Raw genomic sequence first — 23073 nt, forward strand, 5'->3', positions numbered from 1 at the left:
GTCACCCATTCCTTCTCTCCAGAGATGCTGCCTGTCTCTCACTGAGTTACTCCAGCAGCATTTTGTATCTGTCTTCGATTTAAACCAGCATCTGCAGTTCTTTCCTACGCAAATAAAATATGCCTGCCAGATTCTTAATGTTTGTCCACTTCTCCATGTAAAAAAGATAGTTTGTGACCAAGTATAAAGAGATGGCAGATTAATTCCCCCTCACCGAAAGAAGGAAGAAATAGCTTCAAATCTACTGCCAATTTAGTTTACTAATGAAAATCATAAAATGTTCAAAAATGTTTCTCAAGCACTGAAACATTACCAAGATTTTATTATTAATTTTCAATTAATATACATAATGCATTTCAAACATTTGTTGCCTTTACATAATTGATAACAGAAGTCTCTTAATTGCAGAAAAAAAATCTCATAAAATGTAAGCATTTGAAATATGTAAAATGGAAACAATATAAAACTGATCAATGTGGCCATGTAAACAGATAGCATTTCCACTACCTGCAGATATCATTCCACCACCACAAAATGCAAAGTTCAGAAACAGCGTAACAAATTTAGAAATTATAAAAATATTGAACTTTATTGTACGATATTTCCTAATCTTTATATAAAAATCAAACATTCATTCTTGTTCAAAGATATCAACTCTCAATGAAAGTTGATAATTTCAATAATCCAGTATTGTTTGTGAGCATCAAATTACGATGTTAGCATTTTTCTCCAAGAGTGATTCTTTATTCATTTGGATTCTTTCTTATCCTTGTATTCATAATCGCAATAGCCAATGAACAGTGGTTCCGCTGGTACGCCCCGCCTATACAACAAAAAGAAGTAGAGTTCAAACAGAAAGAACGCACTCAAGTTCAAACAGTTTTAAACACGAGTCTCTCAATGTTCCAAGAGCAATTTCAATCTTTGAAGTTAATTAAATTATGATCTCTTCACCTTTTTAACAAACAGAGGAAAAAATACAGGACAATTAAGATTTTAGCACAAAATGGAGAGTGAAATAGTTTCTTACTGGACCATGCGGCAACGATGTTTTACTAGTCTTGCGTAGGCATCACCCAGATCATTTGTTTCTGCACTGCTCCAAAGACGCTCACTTACAGCACTTGCCCGAGGCCTTTAAAATTAAAATTAAAAGCTTATGGTCAAGTCTGACAAAGTTAGCAACAATTAACGGTCTCAAATTAGTGATCCTGTAACAGATATTCATTCTTATGAACAAACCAAAAAGGTTTCACCAAAATTTGGTGCAGTAAACTGTTATTACACAGTACTATTGACTTACAAACAAATAATTGTGACACTGGCTGAAAAGAGCACCTTAGCGTTGGGTTTACACCCAGAGAAAGACTTGGTAAACAAAGCAAATCTCCCAGTTTATGGTACATTTGAGACACACATGGACCTACCAGGCAACACTGTGGCTGAGGTCATTTGTGTCTGGTCCTGATCTTTTCTCATCCTCCAGCTCTTCACCTCCCCTTACTTTCAGTCAGAAGAGTCCCCCACCCAAAACACCACACATCTTTTTTTCTCCAGAGAAGCTGCCTGCCCCATTGAGTGGCTCCAGCACAGCCTTTGTTTTTTGTAAACCAGCAGCTGCAGTTCCTTGTTACTCCCAACGATTTGTTAAACAAATTCCATCTATCCAGAGATGCTGCCTGTTCCGCTAAGTTACTCCATCATTTGGTGTCTATCTTCGGTTTAAACCAGCATCTGCAGTTCCCATCTACACACTCTTTCATAGAAACATAGAAAGTAGGTGCCGGAGTAGGCCATTCAGCCCTTCGAGCCTGCTGATCATCCAACTCAGTATCCTGTCCCTGCCTTCTCTCCATACCCCCTGATCCGTTTAGCCACAAGGGCCACATCTAACTCCCTCTTAAATATAGCCAATGAACTGGCCTCAACTACCTTCAACGTTGACTCAACGTTAATGTTGACTCAACTCGATCCCATCAAGTGCTGAGTTACTGTTACCTCAAAATTTTCCACAACATTGACATCAGGCCGACTGGTCTGGGATGCTTTTCCATATCGACAAACAAAACTTCTGCCATTTTCTTATTCCCAATACAATGAATATAGGATTAATGGGAGGTTGATCATCAACACGAACACTAGGTGCTGATGGGCTTGTTTCAGTACTGTGTTTCTGTCTTTAATTTCTCCTGTTTCAGTCTCTCAAGAACCCAATTCAACTATTTTATTTGATCCTCAAAAGCATGGATCAAACTTCATAAAAAATGACCGACATTTATTCTGAATTGAGGTAGAGGAAATATCATTTTGATGTCCTCAATTTCATGTTTAAATACAAGTTGTCTCATTGTCCAAGTGACCCATTCTACATAAAATAAACTTGAGGGTGTGAAGCTATTTTGGTACCCAGTACTGTGGTGTGTCCAAGAACCCCAACTTCCAATTATGTAATAGTCAATGTATCTTTGCAACCCTTCTACATTTGCTCAGAGCCTACTTTCCTACCCACCTCTTTGGCCAACATGAATACATTGCCAAGTCCCCTATCAAGTCAGAGAAGCGAGCATTGATCTTTGCAACACTTCACTCATGTCCACTATGCTAGTTATAACCTCATGCCAAGCATCATCTCCTTTTCATAAAGGAATTGCAAATGCTGGTTTATATAAAAGACACAATGTTAGAATACACGGCAGGTCAGACAGCATCTCTCAAGAAAGTGGATATGTGATATTTTGGGTTACGGCCCTTCTTTAGTGTCCTAACCTAAAATGTCACCTCTCCATGTTCTCCAAAGATGCTGTCACGCCCACTGAGTTACTCATGCACATTGTCTCACTCTTTCATAAAATTGTGCTAACTGCCCACTTGTGATTTTCCAAATACCTTATTATCACATCCTTAAATGTACTGCTGTCAAGAGTTTCCTCGTGTTAAAATCCACAAAATTCTGGATGATAAAAAGCAACACTTCCACAATATTTGTAGCCACTTAAAATCCTAGGGTGTGTGCCATCGTGTGCAGAAGTTGTTGCAGCCAAACTGATAGATTGAACTATAGTAACATTCCCATGGCTTGTGGAGAAATACGGACAGGAGTGTTTAGATGGCTATGGGCCAAACGCAGGCAGAGGGGTCTAGGCCAATTTAATCAACATGAACAAAATGGGTCAAAGGGCCTATTTCCACCTCTGTAAATCAACTTACAACATCTATAAAAAGGTAAATGAAAAATGTATTTAGAATTTACAATGATTAAAAGTCCAACCATTTTCAGCAAAACTAGTCAAATTGTACATTAATACAAGGGTAATTCAAGTTTTCTATGGGAATGATAAAGAAATGATAAGTATCTCTGTATGATGGGAAATATATTTTTAAATCTCAGATGATATCTTGCACTAAATGCTGTGCCCTGTATCTGTACACTGGACAGCTTGATTTAATAATGTATCGACTTGTCTTTGACAGGATGGCACACACATGGCTTTTCCCTGTACCCCAGTACACTGGACAATAACAAACTAAAGTAATATTTATCACATGGAATGCAGTTTAAGGTTTGCTACCATAAACGTGCGGCAAGATTGGTTGCATCCACAAATTCTCCCCACAGACAAGCTTCTCCCCCAAGCACCAGTTTCTTCTGTGCCTCAGTTCCTGTGGTTGAAACAAACAAGGTTACTTTTGAATGGATACAACACATATCCAATCCAAATGAGATTTTTAGAAAGCACTTCCAGAATATCATTTAAAAAAAAATCAAGTTAAAACTATTTAACAAGGTGGCAGATGTCAGCATTTAAGATCACAAACAAAAATGCTGTAAATACTCAGCAAGCTTGGCTGCGTCAGTAGGGAGTGAAACAGAGCAAATGTTTTAGGTCAAGGACCCTAAGTGGAATTCTTTACCACAGAAGGCTGTGGAGGCCAAGTCAGTGGATATTTTTAAGGCAGAGATGGATAGATTCTTGTTTAGTACGGGTGTCGGAGGTTATGGGGAGAAGGCAGGAGAATGGGCTTGGGGGGAGAGATAGATCAGCCATGATTGAATCGCGGAGTAGACTTGATGTGCCGAATGGCCTAATTCTACTCCTTCTGACCCTTGGTCAGAACTAGGAAAGTGATGGAAGCTGCTCAATGAGCTGCAGGGAGGCATGTGCATCTGTTAGGATAAACTGAGTTGACTTGGGGATATTGGGTCAATGAGTGAATGGAAGCAGTTAGAATGGGAAGAGAATAGAATACAAGAATTGTAAAATGCAAAGTAAGAGGACATGGCCAGCAGATCAGGGTGGGCATGTCATCCATTCCCAGAGGACATTTTAAAATAGCTTGGGGAGATGGGGGAATAGAAATAAATATGTTGTGCTATATCAAATTTGATAGAAATAGAGTTACCCGACATGGAATTGAATATTAAACATTAAGTCCAGAGGCTGCAACTTGCCCACACAGAAGTGCTGTTCCTCAAGCATGTGTTGGGCCTCTTGTAGTAGTGGAGGCCACAAAGCAATGTGTGAAATGAAAGTGCCGTAAATCAATGTAAACAGTGCAGTACTCTCGAATATAGGCGTACATGTCAATTGCTGCTTCACTTGACTGTTAAGTTCCCTGGACGGTTGGAAGGGAAGAGGTGAAGGACAGTGAAGCTAGTACAATGACGGGTGGGGGAAGGGACAGAGGATTACTTGAAGTCAGAGAAATCAATATACATGCTGCTAGGTTGTAAGCTGCCCAAGCAAAATATGAGGTGCTGTTGCTCCAATTTGCATTTGTCCTCTTGACAATGGAGGTGGCCCATGACAGAAAGGTCAGTGTGGGAATGGGAAGGGGAATTAAAGTGTTTGGCAACCACAAGATCAAGTAAGCCCAGGCAGACTGAGCGAAGGTGTTCAGCGAAACGATTGGGCAGTCTATGTTTGGTCTCTCTGATGCATAGGAGCCCACACCTTGAACAATGGATAACAGTAGATGAGGTTGGAGGAGGTGCAAGTGAACCTCTGCCCAACCTAAAGGGACTGTCAGGGTCCCTGGTTAGAGTGGAGGGAGGAGGTATCGGGACAGGTGTTGCATCTCCTGCGGTTGCAGGGGAAGGCACCTGGGGAGGAGGTGGTTTGGGTGGGAAGGGATAAGTTAACCAGAGAAGGTGGAAGGCAGAAAGGGTTGGAGATAGGAAGGTGGGAGATGATATCTACCGAGTAGTATGTTTACAACCCAACTGTACTGCTAAAAGAAAGAATTTCATTGTTTCATCTTGACACATATGACAATAAAACCCAATATTGCTGCAGTGTTACAAAATGAATATAAGCTTTACTCGCCCAATTCATTTAATGTCTGTTGCACTTAATCCAATTTTCAAATTGGTGGTCATGTGAGTTTCCACACCTTTAACCACCTTTAAAACCAACTAAAAAGATTGCATAAAGAGAGTGGTAACGGAAAAAAATTACCAGCTCACTGACTGATCAAAACGTATACTTAGACTAGAGAGCAAATGGATGTTCATAGGTGGACAACCATTTTGCTACAAACACACCATTGAAGTTGCAAGGTTCCACTAGGTAAATCTTCCGCCAGTCTTGACCGTAAGAAATGACATTCAAGTACCAAGGAGAGGACACGAGAACATGAAATTTAGCAGCTGTTGCTGCTGCCATTTCCTTCTGGTAGCCACCTTTCCACACATGAACAATGGAATCCGACTTCAACTACAGTACAAAAAAAATGTAGACAAAACCCAGCGTCACAATTACAGTCTAGCTTGCAAATAGTGAAATTCAAGATCCTTGGGAAGTCAGCATTTTTGGACAAAATGGCTTGCGTATTTGTGAAATCCTCCATTCCTTCCACCTCGAACAACGCAAAAAGGAATGCCGAGAAACAAGCCTGAACGTGGCATTTCTCAAAGTACAAACTAAAGTAAACAATGAAAAGCATCCATAATTAAGCTTAAGCAGAAACATTTTGCCACCAGTGCAGAGCAAGTAAATGGGAGTTTTATGACCAGCGAGTTCAGAACGCAGCAGATCCATGCTCACCATGCAAAAACCAAACAAGCCAAATGCTTTATTCCACAGTGAATCAAAAACAAATAAAAATACAGAACTGCAGAAAAAACATTAGAAAAACACAAACGTGGTATTTGCAAAAAGCATTCAACTTTGTTAAATATCTCTTTATAAGAAATGTCATTTGAGTACCACAAGGGACAGGTGGGAGCGACAGTGCACTTTTCGCAGCAAAGTGCTTTAGATGATTAAATTAATTGAACAGATCAATGCAATAAATCCATACAAATCAAAAAAAGAGAAAAAAGAGAATAAGAAAAAAGACACAGAAACAGTACACTATAGAAATCAACATGAAACGTCCCCCCACAGCAGAATTCACTGTGAGGGAAGGCACCAAAAATAACCAGTTCTCCCCCTCATAGTCCACCCGAGGTCGGGGCCTATATCTGGCCTGCCACCCGGTGTCTTCAGGCCCTCCTGCCGCGAAGCTGGACCATCGGCGTCGGTGAACACCATCAGCGGCCTGGACTGAAGCGGCCGCTTCCCGACGCGAAGACCCACAGGCCGCGCCGGCCGACCTCCGACTCTGGCGATTCGGATCCCAGGCTCTGCGGTGCCGTCAACGGTGCTGTCGGCGGTAACAGTGCCCCGGAGCTTACCGCAAGGCGACCCGGCAAGGCATTCTCCTTGTAGGTGTCCCTACACCACCGTCGAAGCTGCAGTCCCCGCAGGAAACGCCGCTCCAGCGCTGCTCCAGTTCGTTCGTAGGCCGCACAGAGAGGACGAAGATGCGGTTCGGAGAAAAACCGCATCTCCGACCAGGTAGGACTGGGGTTAAAAATAATTTCCCCCTTCCCCTCCCCCACCCACCACATAAAAGAAGACCTCCAACAGGACTAAAAATAAAAATAAATAAGGGTGAAAGGACGGACTGCAGGAGGAGCGGCCATACACAACGGCGCATCACCCCCGCAGTCCGCCATCTTGAATGTTACACATTGTTTACACATTCTCCTTGTGACCCTGACACCGTGGGTTTCCTCTTGGTGCTTTGGTTTCCACCCACATCCCAAATTCCTGTGATTTTGTAGATTAATTGCCCCTCATGTGCAGGGAGTGGATGAGAAAGTGCGATAACAGAACTTGTGTGAACAGGTGATAAATGGCTAGGGTAGACTCGGTGGGCAGAAGGGCCTTTATCCGCTGTATTTCTCTCTAGTAGTGGACAGTTGCCCAGCTGCTATTAAGCAATTGAACCAACCTATCAACAACTAGATAGAAATCCTGAGCTACCATCTACCTCCTTGGAGACCCTTGGACTATCTCTGATCTGACCTTACTGGACTTTATCTTCCCTCTCAACTCCATTCTCCTGCCTTCTCCCTGTAACCTTTCATACTCTTACTAATCAAGAAGGAACCTAAGAGGAAACAAGGGAACACAACATTAATAGCTGTTATAGTAGCTGTTTCCGATAGCTAGAATGAGCATAATTGATGAGCAAATTGGAAGAGGGACAGACATTCTCATCAAAATACCAACCATTGAAATGGAGGGGTTCAACTTGATAGTACTGTCGCCAGTCCTGTCCATAGCCAATGTAATCTAAGTACCAGGGTGCAGCCAGGATGGTTGTGAACCCAGCTTTTGTTACTTTATATAGCTCTGCCTTCATATTGCTTGCCATCCACACTTCAACTATAGTGTTGGACTTAATCTGGAAGAAGAAGTTATAATTAAGACCAAGACCTTTTGTATTTAACAAACATGATGTTTTCATTTAAAAATGCCCCTAGTCAAATTAGTTTTGTACACCATTTTGGCGCACATGCGTATTTTCATTCTCTGATTTGATTTAAAAACTGGAAAATTGATGGTGATTGCAGGTTTTTATTCAACATTAGTTATGTTCATTCTATTCTAGGAATCCAGTTCTTGAATTTGATATACTGTTAGAGTTGCATACAATTAACATTTAAAATCTAATATTGCTTATTTTGATTTCTGACCTAAAATTTGTATAAAGAAATTGAGTCATGAAATTAATACATTCATAAATCACACATTGGAAAGTATGGATGATTTAAATGCAGATGAACAGGTTTGATGGAAGGGGAAGCTTTATTAGATTCTAACTGCAAAACACAATTTTGCCAAATGAAAACAGAAGTGGGGAATTCAAATTCCAAATTTGCAATAGAGACCATTTGTCTCATAAGTTTTCAGTTCAAATTCTAAGTGGAATTGCACTCTTGCTACAATAACTGCAACCAATATTTATCAAGTTTACTTTGATGAATGCAATTGTAATAACATTACAACTGTGTCAAATTACTACCTGCTTTAAAATATATATTTTCTGCTATATGTTAATTCAAGTTTAATATTCAAGATCCCTTCAACCAAATTATGTTTATTCAACCTTCATAATTTCAGAAACTCACTCACTTATTCCACTCACTATTAATTTCCTCAATTTTATTCTTGTCTATAAATGATCCCAAACTGGTTTGTTAAGTACTTCAAATGGCAGTCAAGAGGGGAGCACACAAAAGCATGGAGAATTGTAGTTTAATAATTCATCTGCTTCTCTGCCTTAGCCTAAATCTCACAACTATTCTGGTTATTTTTTCCCCCAAAGTCAAACCTCTAATTTAAAATTAAACAAAGGTTTGACTAAAGCAAATATGGGAGCAGCAATTTTCCCCCGCCTCCAGTTCCTCCTTTTGCACATCTACATAAAAATGCACCCAGCTGTTTATCCACAAGTACGACCATTATTATGCCACGTGTATATTAACTCTTCAAATAAAGTAGCCATTTAACTATAAGCCAATGTTAATGCAGCAGTGCATTTTTTTTTGTTTTAAACAGTTCAGGTGATAATTGCTCTTCAGTTTTGCTCAATTATTCATAGAAGTTTTATATTTCCAAAGGCTTTGAATCAGCTGATATTCATTATAAAATGCCTCCATAAAGGTCACAATCTATTCCTCCATTTAACTGTTCATCCCTGAAGCTGTACTAACTACTTGATTAAGTTTAAAGTAGTCAAGAGTTTGCCCATGTTAAGCCAACTAATTAAATTATTTTCCTATCATCTTACTCGTCCAAGGCCTCTGCTATTCCCTTGCATCATTTCCCAACAAGGCCCATGAGATTAATGGTGTCCTTTAAACATTTTCGACAGTTATAACCCACGTTTCTTTAAATCCCTTGGGAGCATTTGCATTTCAAAAATATTCCCAAAATTAAAAGGAATGAAAATATCAAATCACTAAAATATTAACAACTTCCGCAAAGGCTTCAAAAAAGATTTGAATCTTTAAAAATGTGGAAAGCACAGCTTAAAAATTTTTTTTTTTTGCAATTATCCCCATGCTTTCCGGTTTTCAATAATTCTAGGTTCAGTATCTTCATCTGATTTAAAATGAAATAAAATAACAAACGGTCAGAAAAAGATTTGATTTTTCAAACTAATGGATAAAATCAAGAGATACGAATTAGTTGGAAATTTAAATGCATCAATACATGCAAGCTTTGGTTCTTCAGATTTTCTTCACCCCTCATTTTCTTCACCCACTACTATCATCTTAGAGAAAGGCACAAAACCAGGGTGGACAATGGAAGGGAAAAAATCTCAAACAGGAGTAAAATTTCAAACACCAATAAATTTAGACAGGTGGACATGCACATTTTAAAGTAGTTCATTTTTTACTCAATTGGAAATAAAGGATGTCTTCAAGAACCTACTTCATTTCATTCGAAACATGAGCAGCTAATAGTACATTATTTTGAAAACTCTATGGCTTGTAAGTTTAAATATTGTTTCACCGTCTCAAATGAATAATGCAAAGAGCCAAAAGCAAGCCATGCAATGCCAAGCATTTGATTAACAGAATTAGAAGCTGAAAGGTAGTCTGCAAGTCGACATTGGCAGCAAGAAAACCAAGCAAAGCGATTGCTTCTGTACAAAAAGATTCTCAGAAGTACCCATTAAAAAAGTTTGAATACTATCAATCCAACTACATAATTTTTCTCAGGTTAAGTAAGCGATATATTTAACAAATCTAAACGTTATTACATAACCCAAAACTATAATGCCTTTAGGATGCTTTTAAGAAATGCAATCAAGATGGTCATATACTTACCTTCACTCCATTGTCAAAGACTTCCTGCCACACCATATAACCCTTCAAATTGGATGCCACGATATCTACAACACTGCAAGCAATAGACAAAGTCAATATGCCCAAATGCCCGTTTCCCTCAGCACAAGCCTGCAATTATAACTGTTAAGAAATGAATTTGTTATATCTAATGGCAGACATTGTTAGATGTCCTGCTACAACTCTACAAGATCCATACAAGATACATTTATTTGTCACATGCCCCACTTGGTACCGTGAAATGTGTGGTCACCATACAGCCATACAAATAAAATAAAGAACACAACACACGATAGAGTCCAACATAAAACATCCCCCACAGCAGAATCAAAGTTTCCCACTGTGAGGGAAGGCACCAAAGTCATCCTCCGTTGTTCTTAGTGTTCACTTGTGATCGGGGCCTCCCGAGCCCTCGGCAGTCGCCGCTACGGGTGGCCCGCTCGCCGGGATGCTGGAACTCCAACGTCGGAGCGGGAGAACAACCTCAGCGGCTTGGACCTCCGAATCGGCCGCTTCCTACCAGAATCCACAGCTCCCGGAGTCCACAGGCCGCGCCAGGCAGAGATTCACGCTGGCGAACCTCGGTAAAAGGTCTCAGCGATGTTGGTCAGCGCCGCCCACGATGGGAGCTCTTCCAACCTCAGCTCCGCGATGTTGGAGCAGCGGGCCCACCACTCCGGAGCTTCAAACGGCGATCCAGGTAGGCATCGCTCCGCTCTGCTCCGCAGTGAATCCAGTGCTGCGACTCTGCTGCTGAAGTCCAGCGGCAATGCACCCCGCAGGAAAAAAGCCACTCCGATCCAGTTGGTAGGCTGCGAGGAGAGGAGGGGGGGGGGGGGGGGGGGGAGGGGGGCGAGGGCGAGGGCGTGACTCGGAGAAATAGTCACGTCCTCGCCAGGAAGCGGTTTCCCCCTTAGCCTACCCACATAGAGAAAGTAAAGAAACTCCAAAACAGACTTAAGACAAACTAAAAGAAAAAGATAGGAAAAAAAAGACAGACAGACTGTAGGCAGAGGCTGCCTTCAATGTGCCGCCCATAGTGGAATATCCATATCTACAGCGTGAATAAGCATAGCAACGTAAAAACTTTACGTGTAGTTAAAAATTGCAAATCATAAAACATTTGCTAATATACAACAAAATAATGACAGCAAGTCTGTGATTTGAAACAAAAGATTAAATTTCATCTTACTAACTACAGCTTGGCCTCTATTCATACGATTCGTTGAAGGATACGTCAGGCCGAGCAAATTAAATATCAAGAACACTTGGGGTGACACGTTGAAAGCAATTCCCTCAATTATTGAAAAACAATAATAATCTTCATTTTCAGGCAATATGCCCAACAATTGAAATTTGATCACAATATTTTGTACCCAATCCAAAATGAGTTATAGAAAAGCAATTAGGATAAAACAGTAGAAATCTTTTTTAATTAGCTTTAAACATAGTGCTAGGCGAACTCAATGTGATCTTGGGATATTATCATAAGAGAAACAGAAAATAAATTCTGAGTAATAGTTTGGAAATCATGAATGGCTTAAAATGGTACTTTGAAGTGTTACAAACAGGCCTACAGTGAAGCAGACAGTTACATTTGAAATAAAAGGGACCTAATGTGCCAGACCTAATTTGCCAGGTTCTTTCCCATCTGGGGAGAATAACAATTTAGAATTGAAGCTCGGCTAGCAAGCAAGCAAAAACAAGGAGGACCCAGCATTTAAAATACAAGGTGTGCTCAATAAACAAGCATTCTGAAGAGAGAAGAGTATTGGGACAACATTAATAAATGGAGAAAGGAGGAGGGCAGTTGAGTGTTTATGAAACATGACAAAAAGAAACAACCAGCTTGCTAGCCTCAAGCACCTCCAATTATACAGTGTGGTTTAGTAATGTAAGATAAATTTCAAAGTATGTGAAAAGTATTTTGCAGTGTTTAAAGTGATAGCCTGTTTGAATATTTACATTATTAGCTGTAATGCTTAGAGTGAAAAGTACTTACTTCTGAATATAGAAAGATTCAAGTTTTCTATAGTCACTACCAAAGCCTTGTTTAAGCATAAACTCTGTAATCATGGGATTTGATTTCCTAGAGAAAATAAGGGTCAAAACAGGTACAACTTAATTCCAACCAACAATGCATGTACCCAAACCATTTAACAAAGAAACCATATTTAAGTATGTGGTTACAAATATTATTTTTTTTAATATAAAATTATAAAAGGCTGAATGTACTCGTTATATTAATGCAGTTTGGTATACTCAAATGTACATTTGAACAAACCCACCAATTACACAATTTCACGTGCACTCGAACAGCTACGGTATAAATACGGCTCGTACTTCCATACCATTGTAGCGGCACCAAACGTGGTGAATAAGGCCAGACGTCAGGCAGGTTCAAACAGTAGTTTATTCAGGTTCTTACACGTTAGGTTGGTCCGCTAACTATATTATCATTGCTACTGAAGCTGAGCGAGGTTGTTCTCTCGGGCTCAGCTACCTGTTGACTGCTAAGGTCTCGAGGTGAGATAACCTTAAGTAGCAGGACACTCCCCCTAGCCCATGACGTCACGTGCCAGCCCTCGTACCTACTGACGAGGGTTCGACCATAAGTGGTCCATGTATTAGCTGACGCCGCACCATATCTATAAAAATGTTTCAAATGCAGCCAATGTGTATCTTTGTGCAAAGATGGCACATTTAAAGAAGATGGACTACAGCTTGTTGTGAATAGTGTTGTGAAGGACTTATTTCATGAAGCTACTGTATCCTTTTAAACCACTGCAATCCTGAAGAAATAGCACTCTACAATAATGGCAGAGAGTTGCACTGAACTTGTGCTACTCATCAGTGTAAGCTGTGGGGGAAATGGTTATGCTTTTTACAAAACTACGTCAAGTTCGGAAGTGCATCCTGTAGACCTGTTGCATTATACCCAATGCAGTGGATTTTGTCTATGGTATAGGTGTTAATCAAATTGCTTTATCCTGTACAGAGTATCCATGCATTGTCATAGTTATCTGGAGCCTAGTCAAAATAAACACAAGTTCAAACCAATGGCAGAGCAAGTAAGGAAAAGCACATATACAACTTTTGATGATGTATATTGCAGGGGCTGTTTTTTTAGCTTTGGATGATTAAATCTGACGTATATTCTACTTATAGTGCAACATTGAATGGCCATTGTCAAGGCTTCAAAACAAAATGGCAGTTGTTTTAATGATAGAAAATTAAACCAGTCTTGGCCTCAGAGATTGTGATCGTCCATAAGAATTCGCCAAAAGAAGTTTAACACTAAATCAGCAGCAAATGTTATTGTAATTTATCAGCAAGATTTTCAATCTGGTCTTGATATAAACACTTGAACAAATTATCACTGCTCAGTGGTATCAGTAAAAAGTACTCACTGTTTGACATTTTACTGCATCCGTTATAAAGCAATATCGCTATCAGACTGGATATTTTAAATTAAAATATTGAATAAATAATTTGAATATAGAAAATGGCAAATTTCACATACCAACAGGCAAAATTCACTTCATCTCCTCCCAAATGGATAAAGTTATCTGGGAACACCCAGCTGATCTCTTTGAATAGACGATTCATAAAATCGTAGGTTGCATTTAAAGCAGGATTAATAGGTCCAAATGTTCCAGAGGGTGTCTCACCATTATAACAAGGAGTGAGGAGGTTCGGTTGACCTAGAAAATATATTAAAATTAGTTACATAAACAAGGTACATTCAGCTATTTTCAACTTTCTGACCTACAGATCAGTGAGGAGAGGCAGCATCTCTACAATTATTCTCAACATCAATGCTCTTCAAAGACAAGGCCTTAGACCTCTACATTATTCCCTATACACTGTCAACAGTGCAGCCAAATTGGGTTCAAACTATATCAACCAGTTTGCAGATGATGCAAATGGTTGAAAGCTTCAGGTTCCTTGGCATTAATATTAGCAAAGATCGGTCAAGGGCCACAACTCGAATGCAACAGCCAAGGTAGCACACCACGTCTCTACGTCCTTAGGAGATTGAGGAAATTCAGCATGTGACTTGCAAATGTCTACAGATGCATTACGGAAAGCATACTATCAGGTTGCATCACAGCTTGGTTTGGAAGAGCTCTACCCAAGACTGCAAGTTGTTAGATGTAGCTGAATCCATCACACAGATCAGACTCCCCACCTCTGACTTAATTTACCCATTATTCTGCTTTAGGGAAAGTAGCTACTTTTTTTAAAAAAAAAAGGTAAAAAAAACATTGCCTACAATGACCATGATTGTACAATTATATTTTTTAGATAGGGACATGGATATGCAGGGAACAGAGGGATTTGGATCATGCACAGGCAAATTAAATAAATTTCTCTTGGCATCATGGTCAGTACAGTTATTGTGGACTGAGGGCCAGTTCCTGCACAATTTTTTTAAATGTTCTGTTACCCATCATCAATTAAAGGCACAGAGTGCTGGAGTAACTCAGCTCTTCAGACACCATCTCTGTAGAACAAGGATAGTCGATGTTTCAAGTCAGGAGCCTTTTTCAGATCTTTTGGTAAGTGATAGTCTACTCACCTTTCCAAGACTGAGTGTGCCCTGGAGTGTCAAACTCTGGAATGACCCGAATTCCTCTTTGACGAGCATATTCAATAACTGTTAGGACATCTTTCAATGTATAAATATGAGTGACTGGGTGATATGCACCCTATTAAAAAAAAAAGGTGAAAGTTTTGTTTGGCATTAATAGAATGATCACTATTAAGGTATAAAGGATAAGAATATTGTGATTATTATTAAGTTTATTACCTGTATTCAATAACTTCGTTAATATGCTATAGTTATCAAGCATTTGTGATGCATGCCAAATTAATTATGTTACATGGAGCACAGATCTCTGGCCCATGAAGCAAATAGTTTTTTTTTTGTAGTCAATTACTACCTGCTGCAAGCACCAAGCTCCTATAAAGTTGCGCCATGACTTCTGACTCTTATGCGCAATGCTCTGACCAATGAGGAAGGCAAGCATACCATATGCCTTGTATACCACTATATACCTGTGTTGCCACTTTCAGGAAGTTAGGGATTTGGACCCCAAGATCTCTCTGTATATCAACATTGTCAAATTAATTGTATATCTTCCCCTAACATTTGACCTGCTAAAGTGCCACACGTCACTCTTGCTCCATGAGGTATTACTTAATCTCCACCTGTCGTTTCTCCACCCATTTCCGTAGTTGATCGATGTTCCCCTGTACATTTTGCCTTCTTCAGTCACCAATCCCAGCAATCTTGGGATCACCTGCAAACCTTGGCAAGCTAATGGGCCAGTCATTTAAAACAAAGATGCACAGAAATTGAGGGTGGTAAATCGCTGGAATTCTCTACATAAACGGTAGCAAGATCATTTGAAATATTTAATATCCGATAAATATTCAACATTGATGATTTGAGTGTATGGGAATTGGCTCAAGAGAGACGAGGCAAGCATACAATGTTCTCATACTTCATGGCAGGGTCGCCTTTAAGCCTGATAATCTACTCACACTTTATTTCCGAAGAATGATTTAGTTAATAACATGTAAAACTGGAGGAAACCACGTTGTAGTGGATTCTTGTACAACATATAGTTTATTACTTTCCCAGACATTAGTAGCTACACAAAGTGTGCACTCAAACTCTGATTTTGGATTCTGTGTTAATAACTTTTTATTCATATTGGCAAATTAACAAAACATCTATTACAAACCCACCGACTCCCAGAGCTATTTAGACTACACTTCTTCCCACCCTGCTTCCTGTACAGACTATCCCCACTCGCAATTCGCAAGGAGATGCAACACCTGTACCTTTCCCTCCCCCTTCGACTCCATCCAAGAACCCCAACAGTCTTTTCAGACGAGGCAGAGATTCACTTGCACCCCCTCCAATCTCATCTACTGTATCCACTGTTCCAGGTGTCAACTCCTGTACATCGACGAGACCAAGCGCATGCTCGGCAATCGTTTCACTGAACTCCTCCGCTCAGTCCGCCTTAACCTACCTAATCTCCCAGTTGCTCAAAACTTTAACTCCCCCTCCCATTCCCAATCTGACCTCTCTGTCCTGGGCCTCCTCCATTGTCAGAGTGAGGCCCAGCGCAAATTGGAGGAACAGCACCTCATATTTCACTTGGGTAGCTTAGAGCCTAGTGGTAGGAACATTGACTTCTCTAACTTCAAGTAGCCCTTGCTTTCCCTCTCTCTCCATCCCCTCCCCCTTTTCCCAGATCTCCCATCAGTCTTACTGTCTCTGACTACATTCTATATCTGTATCGCCCACTTCCCTGACATCAGTCTGAAGGGTCTCAACCCAAAATATCACCCATTCCTTCTCTCCAGAGATGCTGCATGTCCCGCTGAGTTACTCCAGCACTTTGTGTCTACTTTTGATTTAAACCAGCATCTGCAGTTCTTTCCTACAAAAAATATCTACAGTAATACACATAAATAAAAAGAACTTGTGTTCAAGAAGGAACTGCAGATGCTGGAAGATCGAAGGTACACAAAAATGCTGGAGAAACTCAGCAGGTGCAGCAGCATCTATGGAGCGAAGGAAATAGGCGACGTTTCGGGCCGAAACCCTTCTTCAAAAGAAGGGTCTTGGCCCTAAACGTCGCCTATTTCCTTCGCTCCATAGATGCTGCTGCACCCGTTGAGTTTCTCCAGCATTTTTGTGTACCTTAAATAAAAAGAACATTTGACAAAATAAATTGAAGGTTTACACACACTATTTTGCCACAATTCATAATCACCTACACAGAAGAATTATTTTCTTTCCCAGTTTCAAAATTTAATCCCTCAGAAGTGCTTTTGCTACACACCATATTGAATCAAAGTGATGAACCTAAAGTCCACATTTGATGGGTACAGTTTTAAGCATCTCACTATCCAGTGTAGAAATAGTCCCATCACACATTATTTAATGTTTACGTGAGCGTGGATCACATAGTGCACACTTTTCAAAAAATAATTCTTGTACATTATTGAACCGATATTCGAGTTACCTTGTATGCAGTAAGACATTAATATAGTCTTAATTACTGACCTTTGCACTTAGATTGGGAAAAGTGATGCTTTGGTATGGAAAAGATGGGTCATCCACAATATGCCAATGGAAAACATTGAACTTATTGAATGACATGGCATCCTGAAAGAACGAAAATTGGTTACTACCAAGTTAATCACTAAACCTGTGATTGAACCACATTCAAGCACAAGCCTGTTACATCTTGTCCAACCTGTTACACAAAGTAATCTCCCGTTTTCTCACTTGAACACAAGTGCACTGCAACCACAATTTAAATAGCTGATGAAGTATAGCTCGGATGTTTATCTGGTTCAAACAATTTAAATAATCAGCATATGCAAAATTCGGCACTTGCAATTTTAATATTAACCCTTTTAGGTTTTATTTTTTTTTTAAATAGATTACACAGCATAATCAGGAATGTTTTAAATTGTCGATTAATAACTGCTTTAAACATTCAAAATAAAATTGCTGATACTTCATGATACAGATTTAACAGATCAGAAACAGAAGCTAAAATAAGTCACTTCTTAGCTTGTAAATAGAAACTTCCATGTTCTGTTTTCACCTTAACCTGCAAACTAAATTATAAAATTAATTTTAAAAAGACAGCAAAATATTTGCTGGAGATACTCACCAAGGTGTCAAGTATTACTTGAAGAGGTAGATAGTGCCGAGATGTATCAAGCAAAACACCTCTATGAGCAAATCTTGGAGCATCCATGATGTTTGTTTTATTAATGAGATGCTGGAAGGGCAGAGGAGGATTCAAGTCAATCATTTGGTTGACATTTTCAGGTGCAGAATTCCTAAACGCATTGCAATTTAAAACCTTCAAAATACTGCTTTTTCCATAGCAACTGTAATCCTGTTTATAATTAGACTAATTATAGGTAGTGTTTATAATCAAGGAGGAGGAGAGAAAGAAAACTAAAGGAGCTTGTCAGGCCGTTACCCTATATACCAGGTGTTGGCAACCTACAGCCCCCGAGCCGAATGCAGCCCGTAACCCAAAATCATCCTGCCCACAGGCAGAGTTTTCTTTCCCGTAATCATCCGGCCCACTGAGCGCCGATTTCTGGCTGTACCACATCCTGCACAAAGCCGCTGGCACGGCCGTGCACATTCTGTGAACACGTTTAAGAACGAACTGTAGATGCTGGAAAAATGAAAGCTAGACAAAAATGCTGGAGAAACAAGGATTGTATGAGGCTGCCTCACCCGCTGAGTTTCTCCAGCATTTTTGTCTACCTTCTGTGAACACGGGGCAGGATCCATGTGTACACGTGATAGATGTGGCCCACCATCCGCTCACAGACGTGCGTCCTGGCACCTATGCAGAACAAGGTTGCCGACCACCTGCTATACACTAACATAAAATGGAGACCAACAGAATGTGACCAAGGTCACCAAGCAGTTGGGTGACAAAGGAGGAATGGAAAATAACTTAAATGGCAAAGCATGCACAAATTGCAAGTATTGTGCGAAGATCTCAAAGAGACAAACTTAGCCTCCTGTTTAATACAAGAAACTTTTGTGAGCTATCATTTTGGATAGAGAATTGGCTTCGTCGAAGGAAGCAGAGGGTGAAAGGTTGTTTTTCAGACTGGAGCCTGTGACTAGTGGTGTGCCTCAGGGATTGGTTCTGAGCCCATTGTTCTTTGTGGTTTATATCAATGATTTGGATGAGAATGTAGAAGGCATGATTAGCAAGTTCACAGATGACACTTAAGGATGATATCACAGATAGCAAAGACGGTTATCAAAAATTGCCACAAGATGCTCATCAGTTAGACAAGCGAGCTGAGGGATGGTTGTTGGAGTTTAAAGTTGGTTTAAAGTGCAAGGTACTGCATTTTAGGAAGTCAACCCAGGACAGGACATAGTGAATGGCAAGGACCTGGGAGAGTGTTGTAGAGTTGAGGGATCTAGGAGTGCAGGTACATAATTCCTTGAAAGTGGCACCTTGGGTAGATACGCTAATCATGGAGGTTAGAAGTCTTGATGTTGTGTTATAATTGTACAAGATAAGGTGAGGCCACATTTGGAGGATTGCGTTTAGTTTTGGTCATCTGGCTATAGGAAAGATATTGTTAAGCTCGAAAGAGTGCAGAAGATTTACGAGGACATTGCCAGGACTTGAAGGCCTAAGCTATAGAGAGAGGTTGGGCGGGCTAGAACCTTATTACTTGGTGCACAGGAGGATGAGGGATGATCTTATAGCTGCAAGATCATGAGGGGAATGAGGTAAATCAGAGTAGGAAAATCAGGGTCTAAGGTGAGAGTGGAAAAGATTTAATACGAACCTGAGGGGTAATTTTTTCATGGAGGGTAATGGATATATGGAACAAACTGCCAGAGGGGATAGTTGAGGCAGGTATCACAACACCTAAAAGATATTTGAACAGGCACATGAATAGGAAAGATTTGGAGGGATATGGGCCAAACACAGGTAGGTGGAAACTGGTGTAGATGGGGCACCTTGGTCAGCATGTGCAAGATGGGCCAAAGGGCCCATTTCCATGCTAATGCCTATAACAGTCACTACCTTCCAACAAAATTTGGTTAAAAAAAAAAATTGGTATCCTTGAATTTGATATTCTAAAATCAATAACTGCAGGACTCAAATGATTACAGACTATATTTCTAGCATGTCCTAGTATCAATTTCACTGCACAGAGACCCACTCAAAATGCACACAGAGGCTTAAACTTTAAACTGATTTACCAACAACATTTCTGCTAAATCCCAAACTCCATTCATGAACATGCAAGGCCACCAACTAACAAATGTGTAGTCAGTCAACCAGCCTGGAGTTTTTCTTACTACAACATTTGCTGGAAGAACAGGTTGAAAACAACCAAATATATATGGTTTGGAAGACAGACTTGGTATAGCCTTACATGGTGCCAGTGAACTCATTACTTTGATTTCTTATTATGCAACAGAAGAACATGTATTGGTTTGAGGAAAAAAAGGCATGGATAAACAATTCCTGCTAAGTGCAAATCGCATCCAGTCTGCATCAGCATGTTAGAAACATAGAATATAGGTGCAAGAGTAACCATTCGAGCCCGCCATTCAATATGATCATGGTTAATCACCCAAAATCAGTACCCCGTTCCTGCTTTCTTCCCATATTCCTTGATTCTGTTAGCCCTTAGAGAATCAAACTCTCTCTTGAATACATCTTCTTCAGAAAGTTAAAGAACAATACAAGAAACAAAGCCAAAACTAGATTTACTGAACAAATACAATGCATTGTAATCTGTCCATAGGCGCTAGGTTACTCCAGGTTCCTAAATGCTTAGATTGATATGCCTAATGTTAAGACATCTGCCTGAAGAATCTTGTCGAGGTCAGTTAACAAGATCATAATGTCAAAATAGTCAAATAGCCTCACTGCTAACAAATTTATAAAATGTTTTTGAAAACTTACCGTGATGTATTGATCTTCATATACCAACTGGCTGAAAGTCTCCAGTCCTAAAATACAAGTTTAGCCAGAATGCTAAAAATTAGTGATTTATATAAAACAGCAGTTTAGTTGACATTACAAATTACAGATCACAATTCAAGTACCATGCATGCAATTCACTACTCAAGAAAATAGTAAAACCAAGTGAAATATCCCGCCCCCCCCCAAAAAAAAAGTTCCCATAATTTATAATTGATCCTTGGGATCACCAAGATCAATCTGTACCTCAATGCTGTTAATAGTCTTGTCATTAACTGTACACTTCCCCTTGCATCCGACACTTGCTCAGATTAAATTCCAGCTGCCATTTCTCCACCCATATCTGTAACTGATCCATATCTCGCTGTATCCTTTAACAGCCTTCCTTGCTACCTTCAACTCCAACAACTGCTTCACAACTTAATTTTTAATTTTGGTAACGTTGCCCAGTAACATTGATCATTTTGATATTTTGCCAACATCAGGTGCAACTTTGGAAATTTGACGGACTGATTTATGACATTGTATTTCCAGTCAGTGATATTCTACACAGATGTATGTCTCAACTCATAGCTGTACTATTGCAGCTTATGAAATGCTAAAATAACAACCACTTCTGAACACTTGTAATAAAATATATTACATTTTCACTAGCTGACCAAAGACAAATGCACTCTCACTGCTCAAGCAACATGTTCAAGATGGCTGCATTCAACAAACAGGCAAACTTTAAAGCTGGCTAGTTAGTATAAGTCTTTGTACTTCAAGGAATTCACCCACCCATCAAAAACGGCATTTAACTGCAGCAAATATGCAAGTCATCAACAATAACATGCTCTCCCCGCCCAAAGAACAGATGTACATTTTACATTACATTTCAAAATAATTGTCTACTTACCTCGTAGTGCACCCCACACAGTTTCGGATTTCAGTGTAGCCACAGGCTGAACAACTGTAATTTTGTCTAGAGAAGAAGAATGAAGAAAATTAGATCCTTAAAGTAAATGAGATCCTATTATTTCAGCTCAGGTGTTCCAAATTAGGAACATGCTGTTCAAACCCTCCCCACCCCCACTGCAGATAAATAATACAAAATGCAAGTAATAAATGTGGCAATAACTAGCATCGATAACAGTGATATCAAATTGCTGTTGAAAAATCCATGCGATTCATTGACATCCTTTTAGAAGATCACCTACATTTATCCCCCTGTATCTTACTACAGAACCACCAATACATGCCACTCACGGAAAATAACCCAAGTATGTCCACCTTCACCTTGTAGCTAAAACCCTCTACTCCAGGCAGCATCCTGGCAAATGTCTTCTGCACCCTCTCCATCCTTCCCGTATGGAACAACCAGAACTGCACACAATACTCATTGTGACTGCCCAAAGTTTTATAAAGCTACAACAGGACTCTGTAAAATGATATAGTTCAAACAATGAAGATATGGATTCAGTCATGGTCTGCAGCTAAACACTATCAGTGAACTAACAATAGTGTTTGTGGCAAGCTAATTACAGTATTCAATGGTGCATTTTGTGTCCATTGAAGTGTAGATAGAGGCAAAAGGGGGAACTCATTGTTAAAACGATATGTGAACAAGTTGAATCAAAAACTGAGTTCTAAATCTAAACGAAGGAAACAATGAAGGGTATAAAAGTCAATTGGCTATGATAAATTGAGCTTGAATAACGAGCAAGACCATGACTAAAATTTAAAAACAAGATGTACAACTATTAAACATTCCTGTCTGTCATGAAAAACTACAAAGTGTGAACCAACATCCAATGCCAATACTGCAAACCAAGTGCTGGGATTTTAGTGTAGATGGGAACGCGATGGTCAGCATATAGGCTGTGGGCCGAGGAGCTTTATTCTGCAGTTTCATGACCCAAGTCACCAAACTACATGAAATTTTCACATATTGTGTAAAAAAAATTATATAAATCACCCCTGAAACTTGATATGAAGGAGACTTGCACATTTTAATTAAATTAGAGAAAAAACGGAAAATTTCCAGGTAATTTTGAGTCCAATCAAAGCACGTTTAACATTGATTTGTCTGCCAGTTGGCTAATCATGCACTTTGTTTCAGGCTAGCACACAAAATGGCTAAGGGGTCTTCACAGATGCCCGTTTTACTGGAGATTCCGATTTGTTGTTCTGTGGAATAAATGTCGTGGAAACTTGCAGCAGGTAATTGTATTTAGCAGGGAAAGCATTAAAAAGGCTGAAGAAAGTGCTGCGAAGTGGATTAAAGTGCAAGAAAGCCTTGAAAGCAAAGTCCTTGCTGAGGTCCTGGAACACAAAGATTTAGACAGCTAGGGACCAACTCTAACTAAAAGGTAAGAT

General features: G+C 39.8%; 1 protein-coding gene across 2 annotated transcripts in view; it reads right to left on the reverse strand.

Annotated features, from left to right (window-relative positions):
- Nucleotides 1-305: 305 nt before the first annotated feature.
- Nucleotides 306-23073, reverse strand: part of hexb (hexosaminidase B (beta polypeptide)) — a 31147-nt gene continuing 8379 nt past the window's right edge. Inside the window, exons 2-13 of one of the 2 annotated variants that reach the window (XM_055632132.1) lie at nucleotides 21614-21679; nucleotides 20698-20744; nucleotides 17896-18006; nucleotides 17277-17378; nucleotides 14769-14898; nucleotides 13710-13890; nucleotides 12189-12275; nucleotides 10169-10241; nucleotides 7560-7734; nucleotides 3570-3660; nucleotides 1031-1135; nucleotides 306-823 (exon numbers count right to left, since the gene is read on the reverse strand). In XM_055632132.1, coding sequence (XP_055488107.1) covers nucleotides 748-823; nucleotides 1031-1135; nucleotides 3570-3660; nucleotides 7560-7734; nucleotides 10169-10241; nucleotides 12189-12275; nucleotides 13710-13890; nucleotides 14769-14898; nucleotides 17277-17378; nucleotides 17896-18006; nucleotides 20698-20744; nucleotides 21614-21679 — 1244 coding nt within the window. In that variant the 3' untranslated portion in view covers nucleotides 306-747. Of the gene's footprint in view, nucleotides 824-1030; nucleotides 1136-3569; nucleotides 3661-5542; nucleotides 5715-7559; nucleotides 7735-10168; nucleotides 10242-12188; nucleotides 12276-13709; nucleotides 13891-14768; nucleotides 14899-17276; nucleotides 17379-17895; nucleotides 18007-20697; nucleotides 20745-21613; nucleotides 21680-23073 lie in introns of both variants that reach the window. The other variant, XM_055632133.1, reaches the window with a different exon arrangement.

Source organism: Leucoraja erinacea, chromosome 3 (assembly GCF_028641065.1).
Source record: "Leucoraja erinacea ecotype New England chromosome 3, Leri_hhj_1, whole genome shotgun sequence".
Classification (NCBI taxonomy): domain Eukaryota; kingdom Metazoa; phylum Chordata; class Chondrichthyes; order Rajiformes; family Rajidae; genus Leucoraja; species Leucoraja erinaceus.